This window comes from Rhinichthys klamathensis, unplaced genomic scaffold (assembly GCF_029890125.1).
Source record: "Rhinichthys klamathensis goyatoka isolate OS25496 unplaced genomic scaffold, OSU_Roscu_1.1 h1tg000181l_1, whole genome shotgun sequence".
Classification (NCBI taxonomy): Eukaryota; Metazoa; Chordata; class Actinopteri; order Cypriniformes; family Leuciscidae; genus Rhinichthys; species Rhinichthys klamathensis.
In genome coordinates this window covers 351,204-378,988 of record NW_026606709.1, presented here as the reverse complement: position 1 = coordinate 378,988, position 27,785 = coordinate 351,204, and the positions used below count along the sequence as shown (strand labels likewise).

At 36.1% G+C, this 27,785-nt stretch overlaps 2 protein-coding genes across 3 annotated transcripts; both read left to right on the top strand.

Moving 5' to 3' along the window:
• Positions 1–2,946: 2,946 nt before the first annotated feature.
• Positions 2,947–7,789, top strand: LOC130094726 (carboxylesterase 5A-like). The gene is made up of 13 exons (XM_056261148.1): positions 2,947–3,096; positions 3,221–3,416; positions 4,020–4,158; positions 4,279–4,412; positions 4,526–4,679; positions 5,081–5,185; positions 6,096–6,197; positions 6,326–6,466; positions 6,612–6,692; positions 6,879–7,020; positions 7,106–7,255; positions 7,430–7,502; positions 7,576–7,789. The coding sequence occupies exons 1-13, from the start codon at positions 3,027–3,029 to the stop codon at positions 7,739–7,741; spliced, it is 1,653 nt and encodes a 550-aa protein (XP_056117123.1). The 5' UTR covers positions 2,947–3,026; the 3' UTR covers positions 7,742–7,789.
• Positions 7,790–8,482: 693 nt separating this feature from the next.
• Positions 8,483–27,302, top strand: kiaa0513 (KIAA0513 ortholog). Of its 2 annotated transcripts, XM_056261153.1 has the most exons (13): positions 8,483–8,544; positions 13,473–13,956; positions 14,598–14,697; positions 15,639–15,712; positions 16,474–16,544; positions 17,473–17,677; positions 17,757–17,797; positions 18,081–18,159; positions 19,316–19,393; positions 19,836–19,865; positions 22,321–22,401; positions 22,492–22,586; positions 26,733–27,302. In XM_056261153.1, the coding sequence occupies exons 2-13, from the start codon at positions 13,586–13,588 to the stop codon at positions 26,780–26,782; spliced, it is 1,275 nt and encodes a 424-aa protein (XP_056117128.1). In that variant the 5' UTR covers positions 8,483–8,544; positions 13,473–13,585; the 3' UTR covers positions 26,783–27,302. The 2 variants fall into 2 exon arrangements, with proteins under 2 accessions (XP_056117128.1, XP_056117129.1); XM_056261154.1 differs by lacking the exon at positions 19,836–19,865.
• The last annotated feature ends 483 nt before the right edge of the window (positions 27,303–27,785 follow it).

Genomic DNA, 27,785 nt, shown 5'->3' with positions numbered 1-27,785 from the left:
GAAAAAAGATTCTTCAGATTATACAGTATTCTTCACACTAAGAAAAAAATATTTTAAGAATTGTTTGCTTCAAGATTCTTAAGGCAGCATAATATGGTTCTTATATAAATGGCATCGTTATGAAAACCTCCTTTTGGTTTTATTGTAGCTTTGAAAAAACATGACAATTAAGAGTATTTTCAAAAGCTGCAGCCACATTTTTCCTTCTTTGTCATTTTGTAATCACTTCTTGTTGTTTTGTTTTTTAGAATGGAGGAGTAGGACTAGAGAATAATTGTATATCACATTAGTGACCAAAATGATCATGGTTATCACGGTGATGTTAAATGTGATGGACATATTCAAAAAGTACTGATACCCTTACAAAAAAGATGTTTATTCAAGTGTGCTATTAGTATACTACTTGTAAACTAAAAATAAGAAAGTAAAATTGAACTTAAGTATACTTGACTTACACTGACAGAAAGGTCTAGTATATTCGGCCTGTACGTGTACTCAATCTTTTGATCGAGATATACTTAAGTATAATTAAGTATTCAAAGTATACTTGGCTTGTTTAACCTTCTGATTGAGTAGCCTATAATCACTTTTTTTTACATAGTTTTACATCCTGTCTTATAAACCTACATATTTCAATATTTTATACTAAATAGGAACATAGTATACTTAAAGTGCAAAAATAATATATAAATAGTAAACTATATGTAAGAGTATGTATAAGTATAGCCTACTTGTAGAATAAAACTCCTAAACTAGAACTTTGTGTACTTCATGTACTTTTATAAACTAAAAAATGTGCTACAAGTATTAAAATAGTAAACTACTTTACTCATAAGTTCACTTGTAGTTCAGATGCAGTACAAATGAGAAACGTGGTTGTGTGCTCAAAGTTTCCTGCTGTTACACTTAAAGTATACTCAAAAGCAGTGTTGGGGAAAGTAGTGCATTACAATATTGCGTTACTCCCTTAAAAAGTAACTAATTGCGTCAATTAGTTACTTTCTTGGAAAAGTAATGTGTTTCAGTACTTTTGCGTTACATTTTTATAACAAAAAAGTTCTATTTTTGGGCAAATGTAAAGACCCTTTCACACCAAAGGTGAAATAATAAGCCTCAGGCTGAAGGAAGCGCAGATTAACTCCTGTACAGTATAGGGCGCCGGTCAGTGTTGCCAGACGTACGATAATTATCGTATTTGTACGATAATTTTGACCTCTGTACGATGTACGATCAATAATGGGGGGAAAAAAACCATAATGTACGATAATTTACTTAATAAAATGAACTTGAAGTAGGCCTATACTTGTTTTTCGTAACGGTGCACACAATGAAATCAAACCAACAAATAAAATAAATAGCACTATGCACTGCTGGTTTGCAAAAACATTAAACTAATAACAATAGCAACAATGAACGGATTTTAAATTAACATAAAATGTTGGTTAAGTGACTTACATCGTAACATGCATTACATGTTCAAATACATTTTGACAAGAAAGGTAGATAAACCTCACATTTTAGCCTTTAAACAATTTTTAAGAAAAGGGATGAGTCAAAATGACAAATGATACAGGTATTCTATCCGTTTTCTTGAATAATTCTAGATACCTTATTAACTGAAATGTTGACATTTTTAGAATGCACTTTGGCTGGTTAAAATTTACACCATACCATCGGTTTGATTTTCACGGAAACTTCATAACCAGTTCATCCCTAAGTAGGAATGAGCTCTCGATACCTCCCCTGTAGTAGACCAATGCCTCTCGAGCTTGAACTTGCAGTCTTTAACCATAGAGGTTACCAACCCAGACCTTGGACCGTTAAGCTAGTCAAACAACTGTTTAGAAAAAAAAGAAGAGAAAAAAGAAACCGACTAAGAGAATGTCACTGGAAACAGCTTTTAGCTTTCCTGGAAGCTTTGTTCAATAAAACCAGCATAAGACTTATTAATCTTTACCTGTGAAGAATCTGAGCCTCTGACACTTTTTTACTATCTGCATAAAGATTTTGACAGAATATTTACTGTAGTGGCAAGTAAATTATCCATATGGGTGAATGTTTGATTAGGTGTCAATGTGACTTTTCTTTGATATGTTGATTCATTTGATATGTTTGGTTCACTTTACTCATACATTTAATATTTTTAGACATCTTTATTCAAACAAAAACAAACACATCATGAGAGACATTGTCACGATCTGGTCCAGATGAAGATGATGAAAAACAGGTTTCAATAAACAAACTCAGGTAGCCTACCTGGAAGGCAACGTAACGTCATGTTGCACACAAACACAAGAACAATACCAGACATAACTGAATGAAAAGGAGGAACTTAAATTCACAAGGTGATTGAACTCAAATGAGAAACAGGTGATGACTTATAACAAACAAGGAGCGGAAACTCGAACAAATGAAAACAGGTAGGCCTAACTAGATATCCATAATAAAGCCTTTGTAAGGGGCTGTTTGCACGACACCGGTTTCAACTAAAAACGTAAAACGTTGTATGCGTTTTGGCCGTTCGTTTACACGACAATGGTGTTTTGGGTTCCTAAAAAAGCAAAGTTTTTGAAAACGGTCTCTGTGTAAACAACAATAACGGGAATCTCTGAAGATGATGGCAATGCGTATTACGTGTTCAGTCTATTCATCGCCATCTAATGGCCTGGCAGCAGAAGCAGAACACAGGGTTGTTGTTTTTTCGTGGATCCGTGTGAATGGGGATCGTTTTGACAAAGGTGTCACCTGTACGCGGAAAACTCAAAGGAAAAACTTCTCCGTTTTAAGCATATCGTTGTCGTGTAAACGTAACAGGAAGTTTGTGACATACAAATTCTTAACTAGTCATTATTTACAGGGAATTGATTTTTTTTTTCTCCTCAGTTCAGTGTGTACACAGGTAACAGTTGATTTGTTTTTAGGGGGGAACCGGTTAAAGGGCAGTATTTTGTAACTGAGCCTGTTTTGTGAGGTCTTCATTAGCCAGAGGCTTGAGTCAGGCTTGAGGATTTAACAAAAGAACAGCTATGATGAAAGCAGGTTTGCTCTTCCTGTGCTTGACCCTGGCCCCTGTTTGGACAACCCCTGTACAGACAGGCAAGTATTTCATCTTATTATATTGCTTTTTAAATAAAATTGGAAATTATACATTGAAATAATATTTATTTAACTAAATTAAAGAATGTGTGTTTATGTCAGATTTCTGTTTGCGTGTGTGCAGACTCTGGGCCGGTGGTCATTCTGAAGCATGGCAGTGTCCGTGGGCAATATATGAAGGTTAAAGGTTCCGAAAAGGTGGTGGAGCAATATTTGGGGATTCCTTTTGCACAGCCACCTGTTGGTCCTCTTCGCCTGGCTGCACCTAATCCTGTACAGGGATGGGAAGGCATAAGAAATGCCACTCAGCACCCTCCCATGTGAGTACTGCTATATAGTCATCATAACAATAACTGAAAACAGATATGCCATATATCTGTACTAGGCTATATAAGTGACAAACGAGTTAGATCAAAAGTAATCTAAAAGTAGTCCGATTTAATGTATAATGTAATAGACTACGTTAGTAAATACAACTTTCATCACGTAATTTGTATTCAGTAATGGACTACAGTTATATAAAAATTTCTTATTTACCACTATATCTGGGGTCGACAAGACACGTGTCAACATTGAAACGGGGAGGGATAATCACAGGCACATGACAATAGCTAAAGATATGTATGTATTTCATTTAAATAAAATCCCCTGAACTTGCGTGCGGATGTACATTTTTAAGGTAATTTTTCCTCATAGTCACACAGCCTGATTTATTAAATTAGGAGGATCTATAAATACTATTAAACAGTGAGATTCTAACAGATCATACAACACATTAACGCAGCCGGAGGTGCGCACTTCTGTGTTTATCCCTCCGCGAGTCATAGGTTGCCGACCGCTGCACTATATTAAAGTTATATAAACCGTTTCACAGCTCAGATTTCCTTTTACCCTGCCAATTATCTTCTCTTGCTGCATTGTAGGTGCCTTCAAAACCCAGATATTGTGCCTTTGGTAGCAAAGGCCATGAAGTTGAATTTCACCACCACAGGAGTCTCAGAAGACTGTTTGTATCTTGACGTTTACACTCCTTCTCAAAGATTAGAATCAGAAAAACATCCAGTGAGTACTGAATTATGGCTACTCTCATCTAGACTTGTGATTTCACAGTAGAACTTTCTTATGCTTTATTTATAATTTTCCTATTCCCTTCTGAAAAAATTAACGTATGCAAACCAACAGGTAATGGTTTGGATTCATGGAGGAGCCCTGGTCTTTAGCGGAGCTGCCATGTATGACGGATCCCCATTGGCGGCCTATGAGAACATAGTTGTGGTTGTCATTCAGTACCGACTTGGAATGTTAGGATACTTCAGGTATTCATTTATGGATAAAAGTGTCTCTTTAAGAATGACTTTAAGATTTTTTTAAGCTTACTGAAGACACTGATTCTGCTGGGTGGGTTATAATCAAATGCTTCTGGTTTTAGCACAGGTGATAAGCTTGCACAAGGAAACTGGGGCTTCCTAGACCAGATTGCAGCTTTACAGTGGGTGCAGCAAAACATTGAGGGTTTTGGAGGAGACCCCCAGTCTGTCACCATAGCAGGAGAGTCTGCAGGAGGAATCAGTGCCTCTTTTCTAGTCAGTCAATTTTTGTAATGCAACATTATCTTTCACAGTTCACTGTTGCCTATTTTTAAGTATGTACCTGCTGGGTATATTGTTGTTAATCTTATGATTTCTGACCAGTGTTTAGAAAGCAGAATAAAATGGTAAGTAAGTTCTTTGGGGTCCTGTGGGCTTCCTCGGTAGTCTGGCTCCGCCCTCCTACGTACTTCCGCTCAATTTTGATTTTCCTTCAGTACAAATGGAATGTAAAAGAGTCTATAGGACCAGGCTACTTCCTCGGGGCCCCACTTGGAAATGTGAATGTTAAGACAAGTTGTTAAATCAATATAAGATATTACCCAACAATAGATTCTTTGTAAAGTTCAATGCAAGGGTTAAATGTATTCTAAAGATGTATTCTTGTGGACTTTTAGACATTGTCACCCATGACCAAGGGTCTGTTTCACAGAGCCATCTTTCAGAGTGGAGTAGCAACCACGACGGGTTACTCCATCAAACACCCATTGATGTTTGCCAAGGTATTTAACCTAAATACAACAATCAGTGTTTACTGCTCAATAGTTCCTTAAAGGGATAGTTCACCCAAAAATGTAATCCTGTCATCACTTACTCGCCCTCAAGTTGTTCCAAACCTGTATGAATTTCTTTCTTCTGCTGAACACAAAAGACGATATTTTGAAGAATATACCAAACAGTTGATGGGCCTTATGGCTATGGGGGTGAAAAATACTATGGGAGTCAATAGGGTCCATCAACTGTTTGGTAACCAACATTCTTCAGAATATCTTCTTTTGTGTTCAGCAAAAGAAAGAAACTCATAAGGTTTGGAACAAGTGAGTAAATGATGACAGAATTTTCATTTTTGGGTGAATTATCACTTTAAGGGAATCTGTAATTATGTCAGATATAAAAAATGTTTGAGCCTTGTTAAGTTCAGTTCAGTTTAGTTTGTTTTTATTTCCCTGAAGGCAATTTGGTTTCAGACACGTAAACAATGCATAAATACATCAAAAAAAGTTATGAACAAACATTAATACAATATTCGTTCAAAGTTATCTGGTCTTTAATAATGTTCTCAAACCGTTAGCACAAAAACATAGCCTTTATATTGGTCATGGAATTTTTGTTCGTCTGTCCAATTCTTTTTAAGTGATACTCTTTCAGAACGTTCAAAGAACATTCAAAATTAACATTTCCATAATGTTTCAAAATGATACGATGGAATGTTCACATAACGTTACATACATTCAGAGAACATCGAGAAATAACGTTTTCATAACTTAATGGGAACATTAGCAATATGTTCTTGGAATATATTTTTGTTAACTGGATCAGTTGAAAATACATATTGAAATTACATTATGTTGGATAATTTATATATTTTAAATGTTTAGAAGAAAGCTGATTGTCTGTAATCTGTTTGACCAGGTGGTAGCAAATGTTACTGAGTGTGACTTCAGCTCTTCTGAAGTGCTGGTCAAATGCATAAAAGAACTGACCGAGGAACAGATCATAAATGCAACTAAAAAGGTAGGAGCAGAGAATTTGAAGATGCTTTCCAGTATTTCACCCTGCTAAGATCTATTAGTGATAGACTTCATAAATATACAGATTGAAGAGAGAATTAATTAATTTCTTAGACCAAGTGATTTCCCTAGAAACACATTTTCCCTGGAGCGACAGTTGATGGGGTCTTTCTCAAAGCTCCAGCAGAGGAGATACTAAAGAGCAAAGACTTTCAGAAAGTTCCAATTCTTGTTGGAACAACAAACCATGAATTTGGATGGATGCTCGCTCAGGTAAGTATCATAATATTTTTGTATGGAATAGTGCAATGAAACAAATGGTCAATGACCCTTTATGACTATTATGAAATAGGAAACACACAAACAATACACGGTGCTGAACAGGATGTGCTCATTTTTTTTATTATTATTATTTCAGACCTTGGTCTCAGAGGAATGGGTTAAAGGGATGGACACAAAATCAGTGAAAGCAATTTTGGACATGGTCAACAAAGCTGGTGTAAAGCTCAACAAATTCTTCCTTTTTAGATTATTTCTAGTGATTTACCTGTAGCTAAAATATGCAAATGCATTTATTTGGATTAACTCAGTCTGGCTAATTTGTTAGTATTTGTCTCACTCTAGTGGACATAGTACAAAATACCATTCAGAAGACTGTAAAATCGCTTTCTCTCTGTCGTCATAGACATCAGGAGTCAATGAATTCATTGTAGAAGAATACTTAAAAGATGCTAAAACTCCTGAGGACATTCGCGATGCATTTACTGAGATGATGGGGGATGTTTTTATTGTGATACCCTCCATCACGGTTGCGTCTTACCACAGAGGTTGGTTGCAATGTTACTGGCAAAATTTCGTTTCATTGTTGGTTGGCTTTATAATTAGCCAACACCCTATGTTATAACTTCACAGATGCTGGAGTCCCTGTGTATATGTATGAGTTTCAGCACCGGCCCAGTATATTTAAAGATATCAGACCCAGCTTTGTGAAGGCTGACCATGCTGATGATGTTGGATTTGTGTTTGGGGCCTGCTTTTGGGATGGCCATGTCAAAACTGAAGGTAAGCAGATCTAAGAACTTGTTTGCCCAGGTTTATTATTATTATTATTATTATTATTATATTGGACAAGTATTATGGCAGGGGTTTGAAACGGCAAATGATAGCAACAAAAGTGAAAATGGTTATGATAAAGTGCGATTGGGGTTGTGGATATCAACTCTTCATCATCCACAGGAGCACTCAGTGAGGAGGAAAACCAACTATGCAGAACTGTAATGAGATACTGGGCTAACTTCATTCGTACTGGGTGAGTACATTAGAGTATTAGGATCTGTTACTGATGATCCTTTGTTCATTAAATTAATATTTTATTTCTACAGCTCACCAAATGGGCCCAATCTGGTGAATTGGCCTGTATACGACCAGTCTAATAAATACATGAACCTAGGATTGCAGCAAACTGAGGGACAGGGTCTGAAGATGGGCAAGCTGCTCTTTTTCACTGTTGAATTACCTAAGAAACTTGCTGCACTCCACACAGCCTAATTTGTTTTTACACCAATAAACATAGTGCAGTACAGTGTGCATAAATGATTTTGTCTCCATGCAGTGCAATTGTTCCCAGAGAAAACGTTTGCAATTGATATAGATTTCTACAAGCATTTCAATGTTTCTCAAATCTAGCCCAAATCTGGATATTGGTATCAACCATAAAAAAAGTATCAGTATCCTACATGGTTAGAAATTGCATACTTCATGGATGTGTGTAATAGTTTGAATGTGAAAATAAAATGAATGTACAAAACTGTTCTTTCATTTAGATGGAAATAGGCTATAACAATACATTAGTGAAATGCATACATAATGAAATCAAGTAACAAAAACGTCAAGATAGACTGCTTAATCATAAAGTAAAATTTATATTACTATTTACAAATTAAATATCACATTTTTTACATTTTAATGTTTATAATATACATATATACACTTAATAAATGTAGTAATATTATGATTTACTGTATTTTATTTTTAATTGTATAAGCGTTTTCGTATTAATTATTTAATCGTTTTTATGTAAAAATAACGAAAGAGCAGGTGTATGCACATTTTTGACTGACACTCCAAAGTTTCTATATAGGCTTTCTGAAATACACGCACAAAAATGCTGAACTGACAATATAACGTGAACTGTAAAAAATGCGCAGTGTGCAGTCACGTGTCATCATGGCTACGTCACTGGGTTCCCCCATTCGTTACTGATTGTCGCGCATGCGCGCACTTAGAGTATTTCAGAGCAGCCTGTATATCGTACGCGCTGGGAAGACGAAGCTCCAGCTGGAACATCCAGGGTAAGTGTCATCTACTAACAAGACTTTATCAGGGGACTTGACGCTAACATTCGGAACATATGTGATATGTCCATCATCGTGCCTTTACGATCAAGTTTGTAGCCTCAATGAACATGATGTTACAATAAAATTGTATTTTTTCATTATTGATATTCATTCATACGTTGCAGGCAGAAACCAGTGTACATACGCGCGAGCCGTTATATAAATGCAATTAGTAACAGAATGAACAAGACTGCTCTTCGTAGGCTAATTACTTCAAGAAAATGTCGCTTTCCTTTCCGCATGAAAGTGCCATATGATTGCACAGTGTTGTTTACAATAAGGAGGTGGAGTGGTGGAGGTTTCATTTTTCACGAGTAAACTGAGTTGTGCTGGTATGAAGAAAGTATGAATGATGATCTTAAAGAACATGGCTATGTCGACTTAGTGAGCTGCCTATTCAGACAGCATTTTTATAATGTGTGTGCCATAATGCCCAAATGATTCTCACAACCACTGTTTCAGATCAATACGTGACTGCTTATTTTATTTCATAAGTGTTTCAAGCAACCAGAGCTGCATGCTATGCATTTTGAGATATTAAATTAGTGCTAATGAAAATAGGCACTTATTGTGGAGGCTAAAAATAGGGCCGTTATGACTGTAGGAAATGTTTCTGATGAAGCCTGTGAGTTGTCTTTTGATAAGCTGGTATTTTGACAGGTGCTATTTTAAGACACTAAACTAAAAGAAAAGGTCTAAAGCACTGGAGCAGAAGTGCCATTGTTTTCAATGGAGAAATCCATGCGATTTCTTGCAACAGCATGGAATCTAGTTCCTTCTCACTTTATTAAGATTTCAATTTCCGCTTACTGTCTGGAATTACATTAGCAGGTATGATGACACTATAGTATTTCAGTGTGTTGTGAATTGCTTTGTGTGCTGTGAATAAAGTCTCTGTCTGTTTTAGTGGTTGATCTATGCTTAGATGAATCTACTAAGATGTGTCGTTGTGAAATAATAAATATCAGCCAAAGTGTTAGGAATTTCATTACCTGCATTTCCCCCCCTTCCCATTTTTAAAGTCACGACCATAAGTGTGTCTCTCTGCCATTAAGCATTAGTCAGATAAACCTGGCATCCATGCTTGACTGCAGGCCTTATGAACATGACTACATATTTTTAAACTCAAGTGGCCGGAGATAAGAGTGCTCTTGTTTCCAGCCAAGCCGAGGATCGTTTTTCTTGTCCTATTCAAGTGCAGGCCATTGATGAAAAGCTCACTTTTAGAAGCAATTTTCATTCTGTGCTGTGTGGTCTGTGCAGTGTCTCAGTAAAAGGGTAATTGTATGTGACTTTTATTGAATCTGATGCTCTCTGGTTAGAAGCATTGATTCATTTAGACGTTGTTTATGTCTGATGGTGCAGGATCAGTCAGCGACTAGGCTAGATGATCAAGCTCTGTGCGTGAATGACAGTCTTAAGTTCACAGCATCTGATGCTGTGACAGACATGAGTGAGGTTTCCCTTGAGGAAATAGCAGGACATGTTGCATAATGATGCAAATGAAACCGCCTCAAATTAACCTCTCTGTGGCCTTATTTTCACATCAGAGACCGCTATTTCAGCCTTCTGCTCCTGAAACCGATTTCTGCAAGCTTTTGAATGTTGTTCAAATCCAGACGAAGTCTTGTCTTTTTAGTTTTGTTTTGTTTTTTGGGGGTTTTCTCTGGTAACTTTTATCACTCACTATCCTGCATGGTTAATAATTGTTTTCTTCCCTACAACAGTTTTACTCTTTGGTTCTATACCAGCTTGTAATCTAAATCAGTCTCTCTATATTTGCATTTAGCTTGCAATGCAATAAACAAGTGATCTAATTCAGTGGTTCTCAAAGGGTTGAATACAGGTCAGATCTGATAGCAGGGACAGCAGGAAAAAAAACAATGCCAAATGCAAATAATAAAATCTAATCGTGCGTAGATATGATGGCAAAATAAACAGACTTTTCAGCTTATCCAAAACTTTTGTTGTCAAAGGTTATGGATCTAATCAACAGATGAATCTATGCCAAAATACTGTTCCTTGGTAGAAGCTACCCAGATTAGGCAATGTCTGACTTCCCCCTCATCCTGTAAGAAAAAGAACAAAATTCTGCTGGGAAAAATAATCAAATGCAACCCAGAATATACATTAAATAGGGTTCACTTTTCTTGCGTCGAGGATAAACCTAGTTTGTGCTGAAAGCAATGTGTTTTGTGTGATTTATTATTATTATTATTAATTGTGATATCAATTATTATGATTATTACTACTAGTAGTACTGTAGTAGTAATAATAATAATTAATTAATTAATATTATTGTTACATGTAATATACTTAGGCCTAGATTATTATTTTTATACATATTATTATATAAATGCCTGGGAATGCTAGACCATTTTTGAAATTGAATGGAATTTAATATATTTAAATGTTTACTTTTACAAACATTTTTGTTTGCTTGTGTGTGATAAATTCTGGTACTGGTCACCATTTGATGTTCAATGTAACATCTGGGCCTTGACTGTTCTAGCTCACTAGTTTTCTAGGGGGTTTTTTTGGACCGACTTGACCTTGCCCACAAGCCAACCCAGTATCTCTGAGACATTTATCGCCCATGTAATTATCTTTCTGTCTGCACTGCTGACTATCGCGATATCCCTGCAGTGCTTTGGTAACCCTAACCCATTGAGTCTCTTAAACCAGTGGACCCACTCACTCCCCCACTCCAACTCATCTGTGTCCCATCACTCTGACAGCAGCACCTCTACGTTGAGCCTCGAGGCTCGTGATGAAGGGGTGTTTTGTTGCATGGATGGATGGATGGAGTAGAAAGAGGGGGGAGTGCTCCAGTGCAGGGAGGAAGGGATATCGCAGCATGTGCATTTACCCTCGAATGCTGAGATTTATAAAGCTCAAGAGAAGCAGCAATGTGTAGAGGTTTGGTATCTTTAGATATAAGCCTCAAATCTTTAACCAAAAAAAAAATCACTAGATGCTTGCGTGAAGCGTGTAAGTTAAGGGATTGTGATTGTACAGTATTTATTTTTCTTATTATTTTTACATTTGGTGGCTTTTTTTTTTATAAAGAAATTGGTTTGTATTAGTATTTAATTCGCTAGATTACCAACTACCACATGCTTTTGAAATAAATAAAGAATTTTTTGAAGAATTAAAATATTTTGTGATATAGCCTATTATATACCTTTACTGTGGTATAAGGTTTTCTTCATACTGCTCACGCCAACATGCAGTTTATTTTCCGCCTTGTGCCTCTTAAAGATAAGTGTGAAAAAAAAAAAGCAGGCGCAGTTAACACAGTCTCTGACTCTGGTCACTGTGTGGTTGTGTTTGTGTGCACTTGTGAGCGCGAATGCCAGCCAAGTCACGCTCCTCCAGCTCTGCATTACATAACCAATCCTCTCAGTGCTATTGCTTTTCTCAGGGTTTTTTCCAAAACCTAACGGAATGTAGTTTCTGGCCTTGTAAAAATAATGCGGGTATATAGCATATATTGATTGCTCTTCTATGCAGAATTCATTCAGTTTTCATTCACTTTGACTTCCTGAAGCCACTGTTTAGAAAAGCTATGGTTGCAAGGTCCACTGCATCTTAAGGCTGGTTCACACTGGTTATCACTGGATAATGTTATCCAATGGCCAAATAACTACTATTCATGATCCAATCTCTTCCTAATGGAGTTTTTTTTTTTCCTATATCTGGTTTCATTCTGAAATATGTCATGCTAAGGAGTGGTTTGCAATTGGCAATTCACGTTGAATTTAACACTAACTATTAGCGTCTGTTGGGGCAGTCACTCGTCTTCAGTTGTATGAGAAGCAGATGGTATTTTCACAGAGGCAAGATTAAGTACTTGTGTACATTCAATTTTATCCATGATATCAAAACAATAAGCATTACCATATTTGATGGGGCATCTTTTATATACTGGTCTGCATGAGAATATTTCTGAGAGTGAAAGACATTAGCAGGACATGGAAACACATGAGTTTGCACTGAGATTCTGTGCATTGGATTTCATAATCTAACATCATATTAACAGGATCTGACAGACTCAGCGTTGCCTCATGCTGTGGTCAGTCTGTATAAACACAGCTGCAAGGAAGTTTATGACTGAAGAGGATGTTAAAGTACCCGTACCGTCATGTTACACTTCATGAAAATGTTTTGAATAGTTGAATTTTTATATATATTTATATTTTTACATTATTTATTTATGTATTATATATACATATATATATTAGTATGTATTTTTATAATGTAATTATATATAATAAATAAAAAAAACATTCAAATATAAAATACACTGCTGTTCAAAAGATTAGTGTCAGTAAGTTTTTAAAAAAAACTTTTATTCTGCAGGGATGCATTAAATTGCTAAAAAGTTATAAAGACCTATATAATGTTACAAAAGATTTTAATTTTAATTTCAAATGAATCCTGTTCTTTTGAACTTTGTATTCTATTTGTTATTAAAAAAATAATAATTATGATAAAATATTTAAATATTTTCCTCATTGATAATAAATATAAATGTTTCTTGAGCACCAAATCAGCGTATTATAATGATTTCTTGAGGATCATGTGACACTGAAGACTGGAGTAATGATGCTGAAAATTCAGCTTTGCATCACAGGAATAGATGTCACTAAAATATTTCAGTTGCTTTAAATTGTAATAATATTTCACAAAATCCTGCTTTTATTTTTGATTAAATACATGCAGCCTTGGAGAGCATACATCTTGCAAACCCCAAACTTTTGAATAGCCTGTGTGTGTGTGTATATATATATATATATATATATATATATATAGTTGTAAGAAATGTAATAGATTTAATAGTTTTTTATTTGTTTATAACATTAAAATTGTTATTTTTTTAGGTCCTGCTGTGACGAAATTGTGGAGCTACAAACGACTGTACCATCTGTGGGTTTTTGAGCTGACATCATCATATCTCACCTAGTGACTGACTGAATTACCCCCATAACAAAGCATGGAGGGGGCCGTGGTGAACAACCTCATAGAATTTGACTCGCCCCCAGAAGGGACAGCGCCCTCTGTTCTCGTTCCCTCCAGTGGGGCGGACTTTTTCTCATCCGAGCCTCTCGTCCCTGAGCCTGCGAGCGACGTCACCATGGAGCCCCTTCTTCCAGAGCCCATGGCCCCCACACACACGTCCCACAGAGAAGACGATAGTGATGCCACCGAATCTGCCGACAGTGAGAACGAGGGCACAGAATCGCCATCACACCCGTCGAGCACGCGGCGGTCCTCGTCTTGCTCCAGTCACAGTACTGAGGACGCGGAGGAGACGGAGATACGAGGATTCATGAAAACCTATGTGGCAAAGCTTTTCCATGGAAGGTGATTTGCTTCACAAACTAAAGCTTAAAGACATGCTTCATACCAAGAACAGAAAAAGAGATGTTTCACAGAATGTTCATGCCACTATTTTCATTATAACTACAGTGACCAGTGGATTTCAAACTCCAGAAAGTACAAAAAAAAAAGCACCATAAAAGTACTTGCGTGCCTTGCTATATCCTAAGTTATCTGAGGCCACAAGATAATTTTGTGACGAACAGGCCAAATGTACGTTTTTATCTACTGAAAATTTCTGCAGTTTCAGCAAATCTCATTCACACCAGATCAGAAAAAACACCACTCATAAGACGCTCTTAAATTTTAGTCTTTTCCTCCGTCAAAGCTATTGTTTAGCTTTAGAAGGCTTAAAATATAGTGTATGAGACTGCTTTTATGGGGCTTTTTTGGAGCTTGACAGCCACTTGTCACGGTGTACTTTTGTTGTATTGAAAATCTACTTTTGTTCTCCACGGAAGTAAGGAAGTCATACAGGTTTAACTTCACAGTGAATTATAGTCTAGTTTCAACTGATGCATGTGTATGCGTTTGTTCCTGTTGTTTCAAGTACTCTCTCGCTCTCCCTACCCATTTGCCTTTCTCTTCCTCCCACTGGTTCCTTTTATTCTTTTCCCCTCTCTCAGGGAGGACTTTGATCAGGAGGAGAAGGCTCACTTTGGAGAGCTGTGCACTGGAGAGAACGGGAAAGGCAGGGAGTGGTTCGCCAAATATGTCAGTGCACAGGTATGAGAGGCGCAACTGTAATTAATCATGAAAGTAATCATTGCATGACTTCTTTTCTAAATTCATTTTTAATTTTGGGATTGATTATGGTGACATTTTAGGGGATGGTTTAGACCTGTTTCACACATTCTGCACCAGAGGTAAACCTAAAACTATTCAAAATCCTTTTCAATAATTAAAATAAAGCTGAAATAAAATAAAATATAAATAATGTGTTGAAAAACAAACATAAAAATGAAAAACGTTTCTGTTTTTAGTACATCGTTGTTTACACCTTATGTGTGAGTGCTGTAGCACTGTCTCAAAAAAACGGACTAAAGAGCCTATTCTTGCTGTATCATACTAAACATAGCAAAAAATATGTTGCAAATGCACTGCAAACCTATTTAGCAACACATTTTTCAGCAAAATAGGATTTTATGAAGCAACACAATAATGGTGTGAACTACACACCCATTGTTTGAGAAATGTGGTAAAAATGGCTTGACTACATGGCTGTTAAAATGACCAAAACGTAGTAGGGATGCACAATTGCATTACCATAATGGTTATCATCAGCCAATATTAAAATTAATCTTTAATAACACAAAACTGTATGTAACTTAAATGTAACAGACCTTAAATTGAATATCCATTTTTGTGATGCCTAAATTTATTTGTTGCTTTTAAAATTATTCATTTTAGGTTTTTCATTGATTTTATTTATTTAGACTATAATAATCTTTTATTTAAATAATTGCCCGTTTATTGGTTATCTGAAAATAAATATCGGCCATCATTTTCCTAATATGCACAATATCTCTATAAACGTCAAGCACAGTCCATATAGACTCAATGTACAGATCACACAGTCTTTCTGAAAGATCAAGAAAACTCATGCAATAATATACATATGCATAAACAAACACTGTTGTGATGATAACCGTGCGTTGTGTTTGCAGCGCTGCCACTCCAAATGTGTGAGCGAACAGACTTTCTACAGGCTGGTGCAGTCATTCGCTGTTGTTTTGTTTGAGTAAGTACAGCGATAATATCTAAGGTTTATGTTTGACATTACATGGAAGCCACTCCAAACCGTCTGAGAGCTGCTTCAGTTTTCTGGAGAACTCCTGGCGAGTCAGTTTCTGTGTTCGAAGTCGCCCCCTATACCCTCATTCACTATTCCCCTACAGTACTCCACTAATATAGTCGCCTTGAAGGAGTGAATGAAAATGAGTGAGTGAATTCGGACACTGAATGAGGCGGAAGGGCTGCCGCTTTTGCGTTGTTTGTGCTTGCTGTTTAATAATCATTTGAAACTTGGCAAACTGGCAGCTCCAGTAGTAATGAAAACATTTATCTTGACTCTGTCATGGAAACTAGCATGTATAAACCTTAATTAAACAATTTAATAATCAATTAAATCGAAATTTATACCGGTATCATATTACGCTGTACTCGCATAGGGCCAGCTGGTTGGAAAATGGATGGATGGATGATTCAGTTGCGGTCGCCTTTTTCTGGCGAGTTGCAGGAATTCATTCGGCACAACACTCACAGTGCATTATGGGTATTCTCTAGCCATTGAGTGTACATCAGTTGTACACTCATTATTGCGGTGCATTATGGGATTGAATGAGTGCACTCAATAACGTCCAGTATGGTTTCAGATGCCACTACAAATGGCTGTCCCCTCAAATAGTGGCTTATTTAAGGGTATAGGTGGTGATTTCGGACACAGCCAGTGTTTTTGCATGTGTGTGACGCACATGTGACCCAGATTTTATTGATTGACAGATGTCACCAGGTGGATGATTATGCTCCCGCCAAACACCTCATGACCATGTGCTTCACATATTACTACATGGGTAAGTAAGTTTGACCTTTAATATTAATCATACTGTGTGGAATGTAATCTGAAAAAGAAACATCCAGACCTCCTCCGACTTCCTGTTACGGTGTATGACTCGGACATTACTGGCACTGCCGCTTATTGTTTCGGCAAATTGGACAATGCCATTTTCATGTATTTTTTTTTAAACACAAAAAACTTGGGAGGGTGGAAACATGGATATACACTATAGTTCAAAAGTTTGGGTCAGTAATTTTTATTCAGCAAGAATGCATTAAATTGACAGTGAAGACATTTATAAAGTTGCAAAAGATTCTATTTAAAACAAATGCTGTTCTTTTCTATCCATCAAAGAAACATGAAAAAAGGCATCATGGGTTCCATAAAAATATTAACTGTTTTCAATATTGATAATAATAAGAAATGTTTCTTGAGCACCTAATCAGAATTATTTTTGAAGTATCATGTGACACTGAAATGACTGCTGAAAATTCAGCTTTGCCATCACAGAAATAAATTACATTTTAAAAAGTATTAAAATAGAAAAATTGTTATTTTAAATTGTAGTAATATTTCACAATTATACTGTATTTTTTTATCATAATAAATGCAGCATTGGTGAGCATTAGAGTCTTCTTTCAAAATCATTTAAAAAATCTCATCAACCCCAAACTTTTAAATAGTTGTGTGATTTACTTGATTTAAAAAAAGTATACACAGATCCATTATATGCATTATATTCAACACTTGTAATGTCTAAAGATTTGACTGATTTGAGAATCGTTTTGGAATTAGACCATGACTCGAAATCTGTAAATCGAAATCTAATCTTGTGGTGCCTAAAGATTTCTACTCCTAATATACAGGTACACAGAGTGTGACTGCCTAGTGTGCCTTTTTAATTAATTTCACTTTAATTTCTAATGAATATATGTGTGTGACAGGTAAGTCCCAGCTGTCTCCCACAGAGCTGTTGGAGAGGCCCAGCGGGGGGATCGACTCGTACCTGCGCAGTGGAAAGGTCTGGCTCTCTGGGAAGAAGGATATCGCAGAGCGAATGCTTAAAAACACCTCCGCTAAGTCTGACGTTAAAGGATTTTTTGGGGGTCTGGAGAGCAAACTGAGAGGACCCTTGGGCCGAAAGAATGAGTGAGTGATTTTCTGTCTTTTAATTAATCAAGCTTCTGCGGCCCACAAACTCATTCTGTTCTTTTTCTGTCCTCCTCAGAGACTCAGACAGGCCTGTTGAACAGAAAACCAAAACTCCAGGTACAGTAGTTCATGTACCATCACTGTGTGTTGTTCTCTAATTCCCTCTTCTCACCTGTGGTTGTGTCGTTACCAGTATTTAGATATCTCACTTAGGGTTTTTTATATGTATGGTGGTGGTGAGACTTAGTGGTTAAGTATCTGGGTCGGTTACCCAAACGATTCATTGGCAACCATTAGTATGCTGTTGAGCAAGACGCTTAACCCACAGGGATTGTCTCTGTAGACATATGTAGGTGTTTGAGTTATTAACTGTGCTTATCTCTGCTTGCGTACCCTGTAGTTTCTCCCCCTCTCTCCCCGGATAAAAAAGAAGAGGAGAAAATTTACCTGTACACGCACCTGAAACAGCAGCCCATTTGGTAGGTTGTCAATAATCTTTCTTTCCCCGCAAAAATGCTGAAACGAACAGCTGAAGTTGTCTAAAATGTATCCTTTCACATAATCAGCATTTAAAAGGAATATTCTTGGTTTTTACAATTCATTGCAATTATTGACTGTGTTTGTGGCATACTGTCAGTGTCTACCAAAAATTACTGTTACATTGTTTCAGACATATTCATCAGAATCAACGAATTTGCCAATCATATTTCATGCCAGAATAAAAAAAGAAATTGGATTTTGTATCATTTTATTATTATCATTGTAAAATTTAAGTAATTGGGAATTCTCTGTAATGTAAAAAAAAATGCAATTGCTATTTTCATTACAATAAACCAGTAATGAGAAAGTCGTGAGGGTCATTTTTTTTTATTTGTGACTGTAAATTATTGATTATTATTTTATTGATTATTATTTTATTAAATTTACTACAAGAAAAAGTACCATGATATTTAAATATTTTCAAATTTAAGTAATATATAAATATTTGCGTCACAGTAAATTGGGAAGAGAAATACTTAATTGTCTTAAAAAATAATGACATTGTTTAAAAAATTTATTTTTACTTTTAAATCTTTAAAACTTATCCTAAAATGTTTTCATTTATGGGATTTTAAAATATAAAATGTAAATTTATTCCTGTGATGGCAAAGCTGAATTTTCAGTATCATTACTCCAGTCTTCAGTGTCACATGATCCTTCAGAAATCATTCTAATACGTTGATTTGGTGCTCAAGAAACATTTCTTATCATTGTCAAAGTCAAAAACCGTGTTGCTGCTTAATATTTTTGTTACAATTGTGATAAGATTATTAAAAATCAGCATTAAATAAATTTACTGCAACAAATAGTAAGTATTTTACAATTAAAGGATATTCCTTTTTTGCCTTTCAGTAATGGGAATTGGGCAGAGAAATACTTAATGGGCATGAAAATAATGACAGAATGTCGCATTACCGCAGAAAATATTTTAAGTTTGTAAAACAAAACCGAAAACTGACAATGGAAGCCTATCAGGAAAGGAGGCTGGTGTGTTAATGTACAATGTTATTCTAACTTTGCTAACACAATGTCAGATCCTTTGTCACATATACTGTAGATGCTAATGTTGGTCTGCTTGTATCTATTTTTTAAAAGGCACACTTTGAGGTTTTGGAACGCAGCGTTTTTTGATGCCGTCCATTGTGAGAGAAATAAAAGATCCCCCACCACGAGGTGAGAGAGTGCAGGGTTTTAACCATGTCATTCTTATTACTTCTATAGTGCGTTTCTTCTCTTTCTCCTAATATATCGTGCTATTAAACAAAACAGACTTTGCACAGCACCAAAAGCACATGTTAGATTGCGTGTTTGTTTAGACTGCTTGTTTGTTTGTGTGTCTGTTAAAGCCAGAGGGAGAGATTGAGAGTTTACAGTGTGTTTGATAGATTGTTAGTGATGTTGAAATAAACTAGCTAGAGGTGCGTGACAGTGTTACAGTGTGTTTGTACTGATGTCTAGATCCTGCAGCCTCTCTCTGTGCTCTTATGGTTTACTCTTCCACACTGCTCATCTGCTCATCATCCTCTCTTGTCTTTTCTTTCTCTCTCTCTCGCTCTCTCTCTCTATGCATGTGACTTTAACCCTTTTTCTCCCTGTGCCTTGCTGCCTCGCGCAGGCGGACGGCTGAGGAAGAGAAAGATGAAAGGTCTGTCCTTCATTCCGTCTGCTGCCCTGGACACTGCTAGACGGGAAAGGCGGATTAAAAAGGAGAGGGGGGAAGTTAGATCAGTTAGAATGAACTGAGAGTGAAAGAGGAAGGGGAAAGTGGAGAGAGTTTAGGAAAAGGATGATACACTGACAGAATTGAAACTGCGTTTTATATACGTATAATATGCGCAGGGTTCTAACAGCCATGGAAAGCTTGGCAATATCAAAGAATTTCGGTGATTTACAGACCTAAAAAAAGAATAAAAACTAATAATATTGATAAAATTTCAAAACATAAATTTATAGTTATTTATTATACATTACCGTTTAAGGTTTTGTGGTCGGTAGCATTTTTTAAATGTTTTTAAAAGAAGTCTCTTATGCTCACCATGGCTGCATTTATTTGATCAAAAAATACAGTAAAACATTAAAATATTATTACAATTTAAAACAATTGTTTTCTATTGTTAATATATTTTAAAATGTAATTTATTCCTGTGACGTTAAAGCTTAATTTTCAGCAATACTCCAGTCTTCAGTGTCACGTGATCCTTCAGAAATCATTCTAATATGCTGATTTGCTGCTCAAGAAAAATGTATTATTATTATCAGCGTTGAAAACAGTTGTGCTGCTTAATATTTTTGTGGAAACCATGATCATTTTTTTTTCATGATTCTTTAAAAGTTCAAAGGAACAGCATTTATTTGAAGTATAAGTCTTTTGTGTTAATGTATATGTATTGTTACTCTAACTATACTGTAACTTTAGATCAATTTAATGTGTTTTTGCTGAATAAAACAATTTCTTAAAAATAATCTTACTGACCTCAAACTTTTGAACGGTAGCGTATGTAAAATTATATATTGTACTTTTTTTCTGGTTATGCTCCACTAAAAACAACTAGAAATACTTTGTTTTGAATGTAATTCTAATCACGTCTGGGAAATTCGTGGGTCAAAAGATTAGGAACCCTTGTGGAACCCTTGACGTATTTCAGCTAGATATTCACAATAAGCAGTATCTATCAGCGCAGCATCCAGCCAGGAAGCTGTGTAACATTCTGATAACATTTTCATCAGTACTCAAAGGAAACTTCACAGTGTTTGAGGTCCACCAAAAAAGTACTGACTCGTGTCACATTTGCCTTGACATAATGCTTTGGCTTTTTTATCATGTCGTCTTGCACAACTTTAACTTTGCTCTCAACGACACAGTGGACCTTATTAAAAGTTAAATACTACTGGATTGTGACACAAATATGAGTGTCATATCTGTTCTGACAGCAGGGAAAAACAACAGTACACTCATGCAGTTAGTATAGTAAAATAAATAGGCTCTTTTTTAAACAGGAAGAGAAAATGCCTTTTTGTTGTTGATTTCAAAAGCCTTGCATCCAATCTAACACAGTATTTTGGCACGGTATATCAACTTCATCTGGCCAGCATGGACAGCTTGCATGACATGCCCTCATTGAAAACAATGATATTAATACATTTCAATGTTTAACCGGGGACAGTTTTGTTTACGTTGAACGATAAACAATTTTGGAACTGTTTTTGGGTCACCACTTGATGTCCAATGTAAAATGGATGTCTACGATGTTCTGGAACCAGTCGAGAACCGCTGATCCCCTCTTTTGACTTTCCCTGCGTTATTTTCTGTATCATTGCATGCATTCAGAGTGTATTATATTCCTATTCACTGCAATGTCAACTGCTAACCGAGAACAGCTTGAATTATTAGTAGCGTTTGCTACAGTAAGAGAAGCATCACTATTACTAGTGCTCAGACTCGCTGTTAGGGGTTCGTTCGGATCCCCAGCCGTAGATATTAAACTTTGGCATTGCATGTAATTCGTCCCACACCGTTTGTGCTACTGACATAAATGATTCCTCAAATCATTTGGCTTGTTGAAGGGAGGTGTGCTATTGCCTTTCTAAGTGTTCAGACTTAAAATTTTCACCTGGCAGGCAATAAAACAGGCAAAAAAAAAATGAGACTTAAACTCAAACCACAAAGGAACATTTTTTACATAGAAGAAAAATGCATATTGGTTTGTTTGCCTGAGCATTTTTTCCTTTTTGTGAGCTGAATTATACTGTGGTTCTGTGTTGCACATATGCTCTTTATTATTTAAATTATTGTCTTGTTTTTGTTTTGATTTATTGTGAATCATGGCTACAGCTGACTGCTCACTAATACTTATTCTGAAATGTTTGTTGGATTTTGCATGAGCACCAATGTATGGCTAATACACATGTGTCCTTTTGTATGATTGTTTTTACACATTTTTAATTCTATAACCTCCCAGTATTCATTGGAATGTGTTTAAAAAGTTTCTGAGTGAACTTCTACATTTATTGTTGATGGTCTCTCGTGCTTGATGAGAGGAAAAAAAGGTCAAATATCACTGACCTCTGACCTTGACCTCCATGTTTTTTGTACCTTTTAGAGAAAAGTGGTGTCATATGACCCAGGAAGAGAAAGACGATAGCTCCAGATTTAATGAGAACATCACCTTCGGTCAGCTGGGGTGAGTCACATGGTTTTTTGTCTCATTTTATACAACATTGACAAAAACAACATGTTCATATGCTCATATATATTTGTTCTGTTTGTCTAGGACATTCACTCATAACATGGTGGCATTTGGACTGAGCAAGAAACTTTGCAATGACTTCCTGAAGAAGCAGGCAATCATTGGAAATCTGAACGAAGGTAGTGTAATTTTCCAAATTAAATATAATTAAATTGTATTAAGTTTGTAAGCTTAATTACAGTACTGTTCAAATGTTTGGGATATTTTTAAATGTTTTTAAAGGGTGTCTCTTATGCTCACCGAGGCTGTATTTATTTGATCAAAAATACAGTAAAAACAGTAATATTGTGAAATAATATTATTATGATTTAAAAGTTTTCTATATTAATATATTTTAAAATGCAATTTATTCCTGTGATGTTAAATATGAATTTTCAGCATCATTACTCCAGTCTTCTGTGTCACGTGATCCTTCAGAAATCATTCTAATGTGCTGTTTTGGTGTTCAAGAAACATTTCTTATTATTATCAATGTTGAAAACAGTTATGCTGCTTAATATTTTCGTGGAAATTGATATATATATATATATTTTAGGATTCTCTGATAATTAGAAAGTTCAAAAGAAAATAATTAATTTAGAATAGAAACGTGTATTTACTGGCACAATTTAACCCTCTGGGGGTACTTCGGGACAAAAATGTCCCGAAGCGTTTTTTTTTAAAAATGTTAAAAATTGTAGCTTCATCGGAATGGTCTGAAACTTGGTGACTTTTTTGGTACTTGGTATATGAACACCCAAAAAAATTCGGGACAGGATTTGAAAAGTCTAAGTGGTCGTAAAAAAAATAGTCACACTCAGGAGGACCTTTGGTTCAAAAATGACCCCCATAGGAAATGAATGGGAAATTGGCAAAAATTTGAAAATACAGAGGTTTTTTTGTGCATACAATCTACAAAACAGCCAGGATGCAGAAAAAAAGCACACAACAGTGAAGGGGTGAATCTCTTAAAACAATGGGTGACAAAAATGTTTTCCATTTGTTCTCTTTATAATGCAATGTTCAGGTTTGACTGTATTATAAAGTAAAACTGCCACTTCAAATTACCATTTAAAGCTGCAGTCCGTATTTTTTCCTCTTTGTCGCCATCTCTCTGTTCGAAATCTGTAACTGCAGTGATTCGCGGAATTATTATCTTTACGTGGGTTGTAAATCGGCATGAAACAGCGCGGATGAACACAGTGCTTTGAGGCGAGTGCTGCTGTCAGTCACCGCACTGTGTGGATACTGTCATACAGAATCACAGATTCACTTTTTGAAAGTTTGACCAACATAAGAATTTTCATAAGAAAATGTCTTCTGAACAAGTAAGTAAAATCCATTTTTGTTCTGACCAACTAAGGGGGAAAAGCATTCGACATGATAAGCTTCGTTAGATTTAATCAACGCGATTTACAGCAACTGTGCAAATTATAGCCTACTTTGTTCTCAAATTGTTCATGTTAACAACATCAGCATTGCGTGACTAATGTTAAATTTAAACTAGACTAATAGTTCAGAATTCATATTCTCCATAATAGCAAAACGAGAAAGGCACAACAAAGGAAACTCCATAACTGTGTGAATTAAGAAAACGTACTGTTACACGATTGAACTATTGAAATGTCTTACTTGTTCAGCAGAAAAAAAGCCGTCTCTTCTTCCGTTTTGAACCCCTTCAAAACACGGAGTTCACGCACTTTTCAAAAGCCCCGCCGATGTTTAAATCCTTGTGTTCGCATGAGACGGTTTCTTTCTCTTTCTCTAGCCACCTTAAAGTAACAACAGGTAACTTTTCAACCTTCATAATATATTTCCAAGTCTCTTGTGATGGTACATCGACTTACAATAGGTTGAATGACACGTCTGCCATAGCCTGACGGGGTCTGTAGCGTTTTTAATCGTACTTTTAAACTTCGGGTTTCGGGTAGTAACCGGCGAACAAAGAGAACTACAAAATTCGACTGCTTTACGGCATATACGTCACTTCCACCACCACCCCCACTTCCTTAAAATCGGACTTGCGAGCCAAATGTTATAGTCATGGCCGAAGCAGCACAGAAAAACAAGAAAGCAAAGGTTTTATCGGAGCAAAGCAAAAAGAGAAAAAGAGAAAGTGATCGCGTTAAAGGCAGAACGAGGATCAACATTGCAGAGCTGCCAACTCTCACGCATTGGCCGTGAGACACCCGCATTTGATTGGTTTCACACGCTCACACTTACGCCACACCCCCGGTTTCTCACGCTAAATTGTCAACCCAGTCGGTCAAATCCCTGAAAGATGAGTTTATCTATAGATCTACCTGTTGAGCCACTCGTGATCGACAAGTTATACCGCAAATTAGTTCAAATCTCCCGGAATCTAGAGCGAGCGCGCACGCGAGACAGAGACTGTGCTCCAACGCGCGCGGACGGCAGAGAGAGAAAGCGAGCGAGAGACCTTGCGTGTGCAGGGAGCATCGAACCCCCCATCGAAAAAAGAATGCCTCTCTCTAACCTCTCTAATTCGCTAGAGTAGTAGCGAATTATCAATCTGGTAGCTAGTAAACGATATTCTAGTTTTTGATGGTTAGCTATCGCTAGTATTCTCGTTCTGATTTGAACTTTGCAATCGATGAAATGCAAATAGCAAATGTTTGACCTAAAAAGTGTAGTCTACTCAACATGTACAAAGAAAGGAGGAAGATTATTAATAAAATCATATTTTAGGATACCTAACATGTCTGTGATATTTGTTTATTTGTCTTGCCTCAAGCTATAATGCAAATCGATTTGTAAAATTTGCAGATTCATTTATGGTAGCTTGATATTATAATATTGACGATATATGGTTATTATCAACCACTCAAACATTGCATTGAAGTATCATATAGATCCAGTAAAACGGTAACCAATAGACTAGGCTACTATAATGACGCTGGCTTGTAAACGTGAGCATCGCGATCATTTGTCGTTAGAAAAAAAATAAAACCCATGAAATTATATTCATATGACATGCTGAAATATATGCCACTGTACCTGGGATGAAGACATTTCACACGCGACGCAAGCAGAACACCTGCATGTGACCTCCTCCTACAGTGTTCAGGGCTATCCTGGTTGTCAACAATTGCACGTGCATGCAGGATGACAGAGTTTACGACAGTAGTAGAGGACAATACTGTTTCCCAACTGTAGGGGGAGCCCGAGAGCAAAAAACTACCTGTTGTTACTTTAAATCCGAAGTACGAAGTCTTTTGGGTTTTATAACTGCTGAATCTCCAGTTGACACTGATTGTTGTTTGGATCTTTCTGGATGCCATAAGTTTAATTATGTAAAGTGCTGCAAGAAAAGCCTATACATCTAAACATCTCGTCACACGCAGAATAGCCGGCTAGCCGAAACTCCTTCTTTATGTGTACGGGTGTGACGTAATGACGCAAAGACATGCTCGAATTTCCCGCGGAAACCCACCAGTACCACTGGAATTAAAATCATTATTACAAGCTAACCGTTTTGAATCTAGCTATGGCAAGCAGATAGTTTTGACCACTGGCAGAATAAGTTTTTTTTAATATAATTATTTTGGATTATTTTTAACTTAAAGTTACGGACTGGAGCTTTAAACCAACCAAAAATTTTTTTTTTTTTTTTTTTTTTTTTTTAAATGACAAAAAATAGTCTTTGAGAATCTGTTATTATATATTCAAATCAACAACCTGAAAAAAATTAAACAATATGTGAAAAAATCACTAGAGTGTTTCCACCATAGGTTTCTACAGAGAGCTGTATATCCACTAGTGGTAAAAATGTGCTATTGCGTGATAAAAATGCTCAGTGTGCCCACCAGATGGCTCCGATTTCATTTCAAAAATTGCTTTCATGAGGCCTAGACTTGACTCTAAAATGAAATACAGCTTTAATAAAAAAAATTTTTTATATATATATATATATATATATATATATATATATATATATATATATATATATAAATTTTCTATTATATTCAATGGGAAAAAATGGGTCTTAATTATTGCATAAATATTAATTATAAATCATAAAATTATCTCAAAACACCAAAAAAGAAAAGAAAAAATATTATTGAACAAAAATATATTTCATTGATTTTACTCAAATAAAATGTATCTTAATGCCGCCCTCCGGGTCATTTTTGACCCGAAGGTCCTGAGTGTGAGTCTAAAATGAAGTACCTTAATGCATCACTGCTGAAAAAATTCTTGACGCCAAACTTTTGAATGGTATATATGTATTAATACGATTCACACTTTCTATTATCTCCTTTCAGAGCAAAACAAGCTGCTGTGTGATCACATTGAGCAGATGGCTACAGAGTGAATATCCAAAATCCTCTAAACTCTACCATCTACATCAGCACATCCATGATCTCTAATGACCAGTATTCCACAGTTTCGCCTCTATCATCACCCTACTATTCTCACCAATACAGAAATCATGCAACTAAAATGGTTGGCATAAATTAGCCAAATCCCATGATGCTTCAGTGTCCAGCTCCAGTGTGGAAACGGTTCATTTTTGATGAAAATGCAACAATGTGTCAAAATATGCACCTATACTGGAATAGCAATATGGCTCACAGTTTTCAAGCATCATAAGACACAGTATCTGTCATCATGTATTATACGGAATTCATATTGTGTGATGTGAATATGACGCAAAACACATCCTCAGATCAAGTCAGTTAAAATATTCCCTTAGTTTCTTTCCTTTAAATCTTTCCTGCTACTTTTATGTATACTAAAAGTGTCCTTTCAGCAAGTTCAATGACAAATAATGAACAAAAATACAGTCTAACAATATCAGTATTTCAATATATCAATGGCAACAAAATCAATGTTTTAATATCAATATTTCTTCATCCATCTGCTCTACAAAATTCTGTACCGGGCCTGTTCCTGTCGTATGTTCCCATCTATTGCACTTCTCTGGTTTTGTGTTCTTCCTGTATGGATAAATCGAGTATTAATAGTGTTTGTGACATCCTCACACGTGGACACTGGAACTATGTCTCTTCCCCTGTTTAAAGTGCCTTTAGTCGTTTAGTAAGCAGTGATCTTCCCATTTTAGAGCGAGCAAACCTGTGTCAGCATGATGTTATCCTCCCATGACTCTCTGGGTTAGCGCTCATAAGTTTGTGCTCCCTGTCAGTAGATGTGTTGTGTGGATAATGCTTGTGTTTTGTATTAGAGTCAGTTAAAGAAAAGTATGATGCTGCAGTTGTTTGGATGTCGTACAGTGTTGTGTCTTTAACGCATGGTATGCATGCACATTGTTTACCATCAACTTACACTGTTGTGCAATTACATTTCAAGCCAATAGA

What these genes read in the sequence shown, in the direction of transcription:
- LOC130094726 (XM_056261148.1), top strand. Translation starts at nt 3,027, where the DNA reads ATGATGAAAGCAGGTTTGCTCTTCCTGTGCTTGACCCTGGCCCCTGTT. An exon ending in ACCCATTGATGTTTGCCAAG is followed by an intron (nt 5,186 to 6,095) that starts GTATTTAACCTA and finishes CTGTTTGACCAG; the next exon opens with GTGGTAGCAAATGTTACTGA. An exon ending in ACATGGTCAACAAAGCTGGT is followed by an intron (nt 6,693 to 6,878) that starts GTAAAGCTCAAC and finishes CTGTCGTCATAG; the next exon opens with ACATCAGGAGTCAATGAATT.
- kiaa0513 (XM_056261153.1), top strand. Translation starts at nt 13,586, where the DNA reads ATGGAGGGGGCCGTGGTGAACAACCTCATAGAATTTGACTCGCCCCCA. An exon ending in GCAAAGCTTTTCCATGGAAG is followed by an intron (nt 13,957 to 14,597) that starts GTGATTTGCTTC and finishes CCCCTCTCTCAG; the next exon opens with GGAGGACTTTGATCAGGAGG. An exon ending in CTTCACATATTACTACATGG is followed by an intron (nt 16,545 to 17,472) that starts GTAAGTAAGTTT and finishes TGTGTGTGACAG; the next exon opens with GTAAGTCCCAGCTGTCTCCC.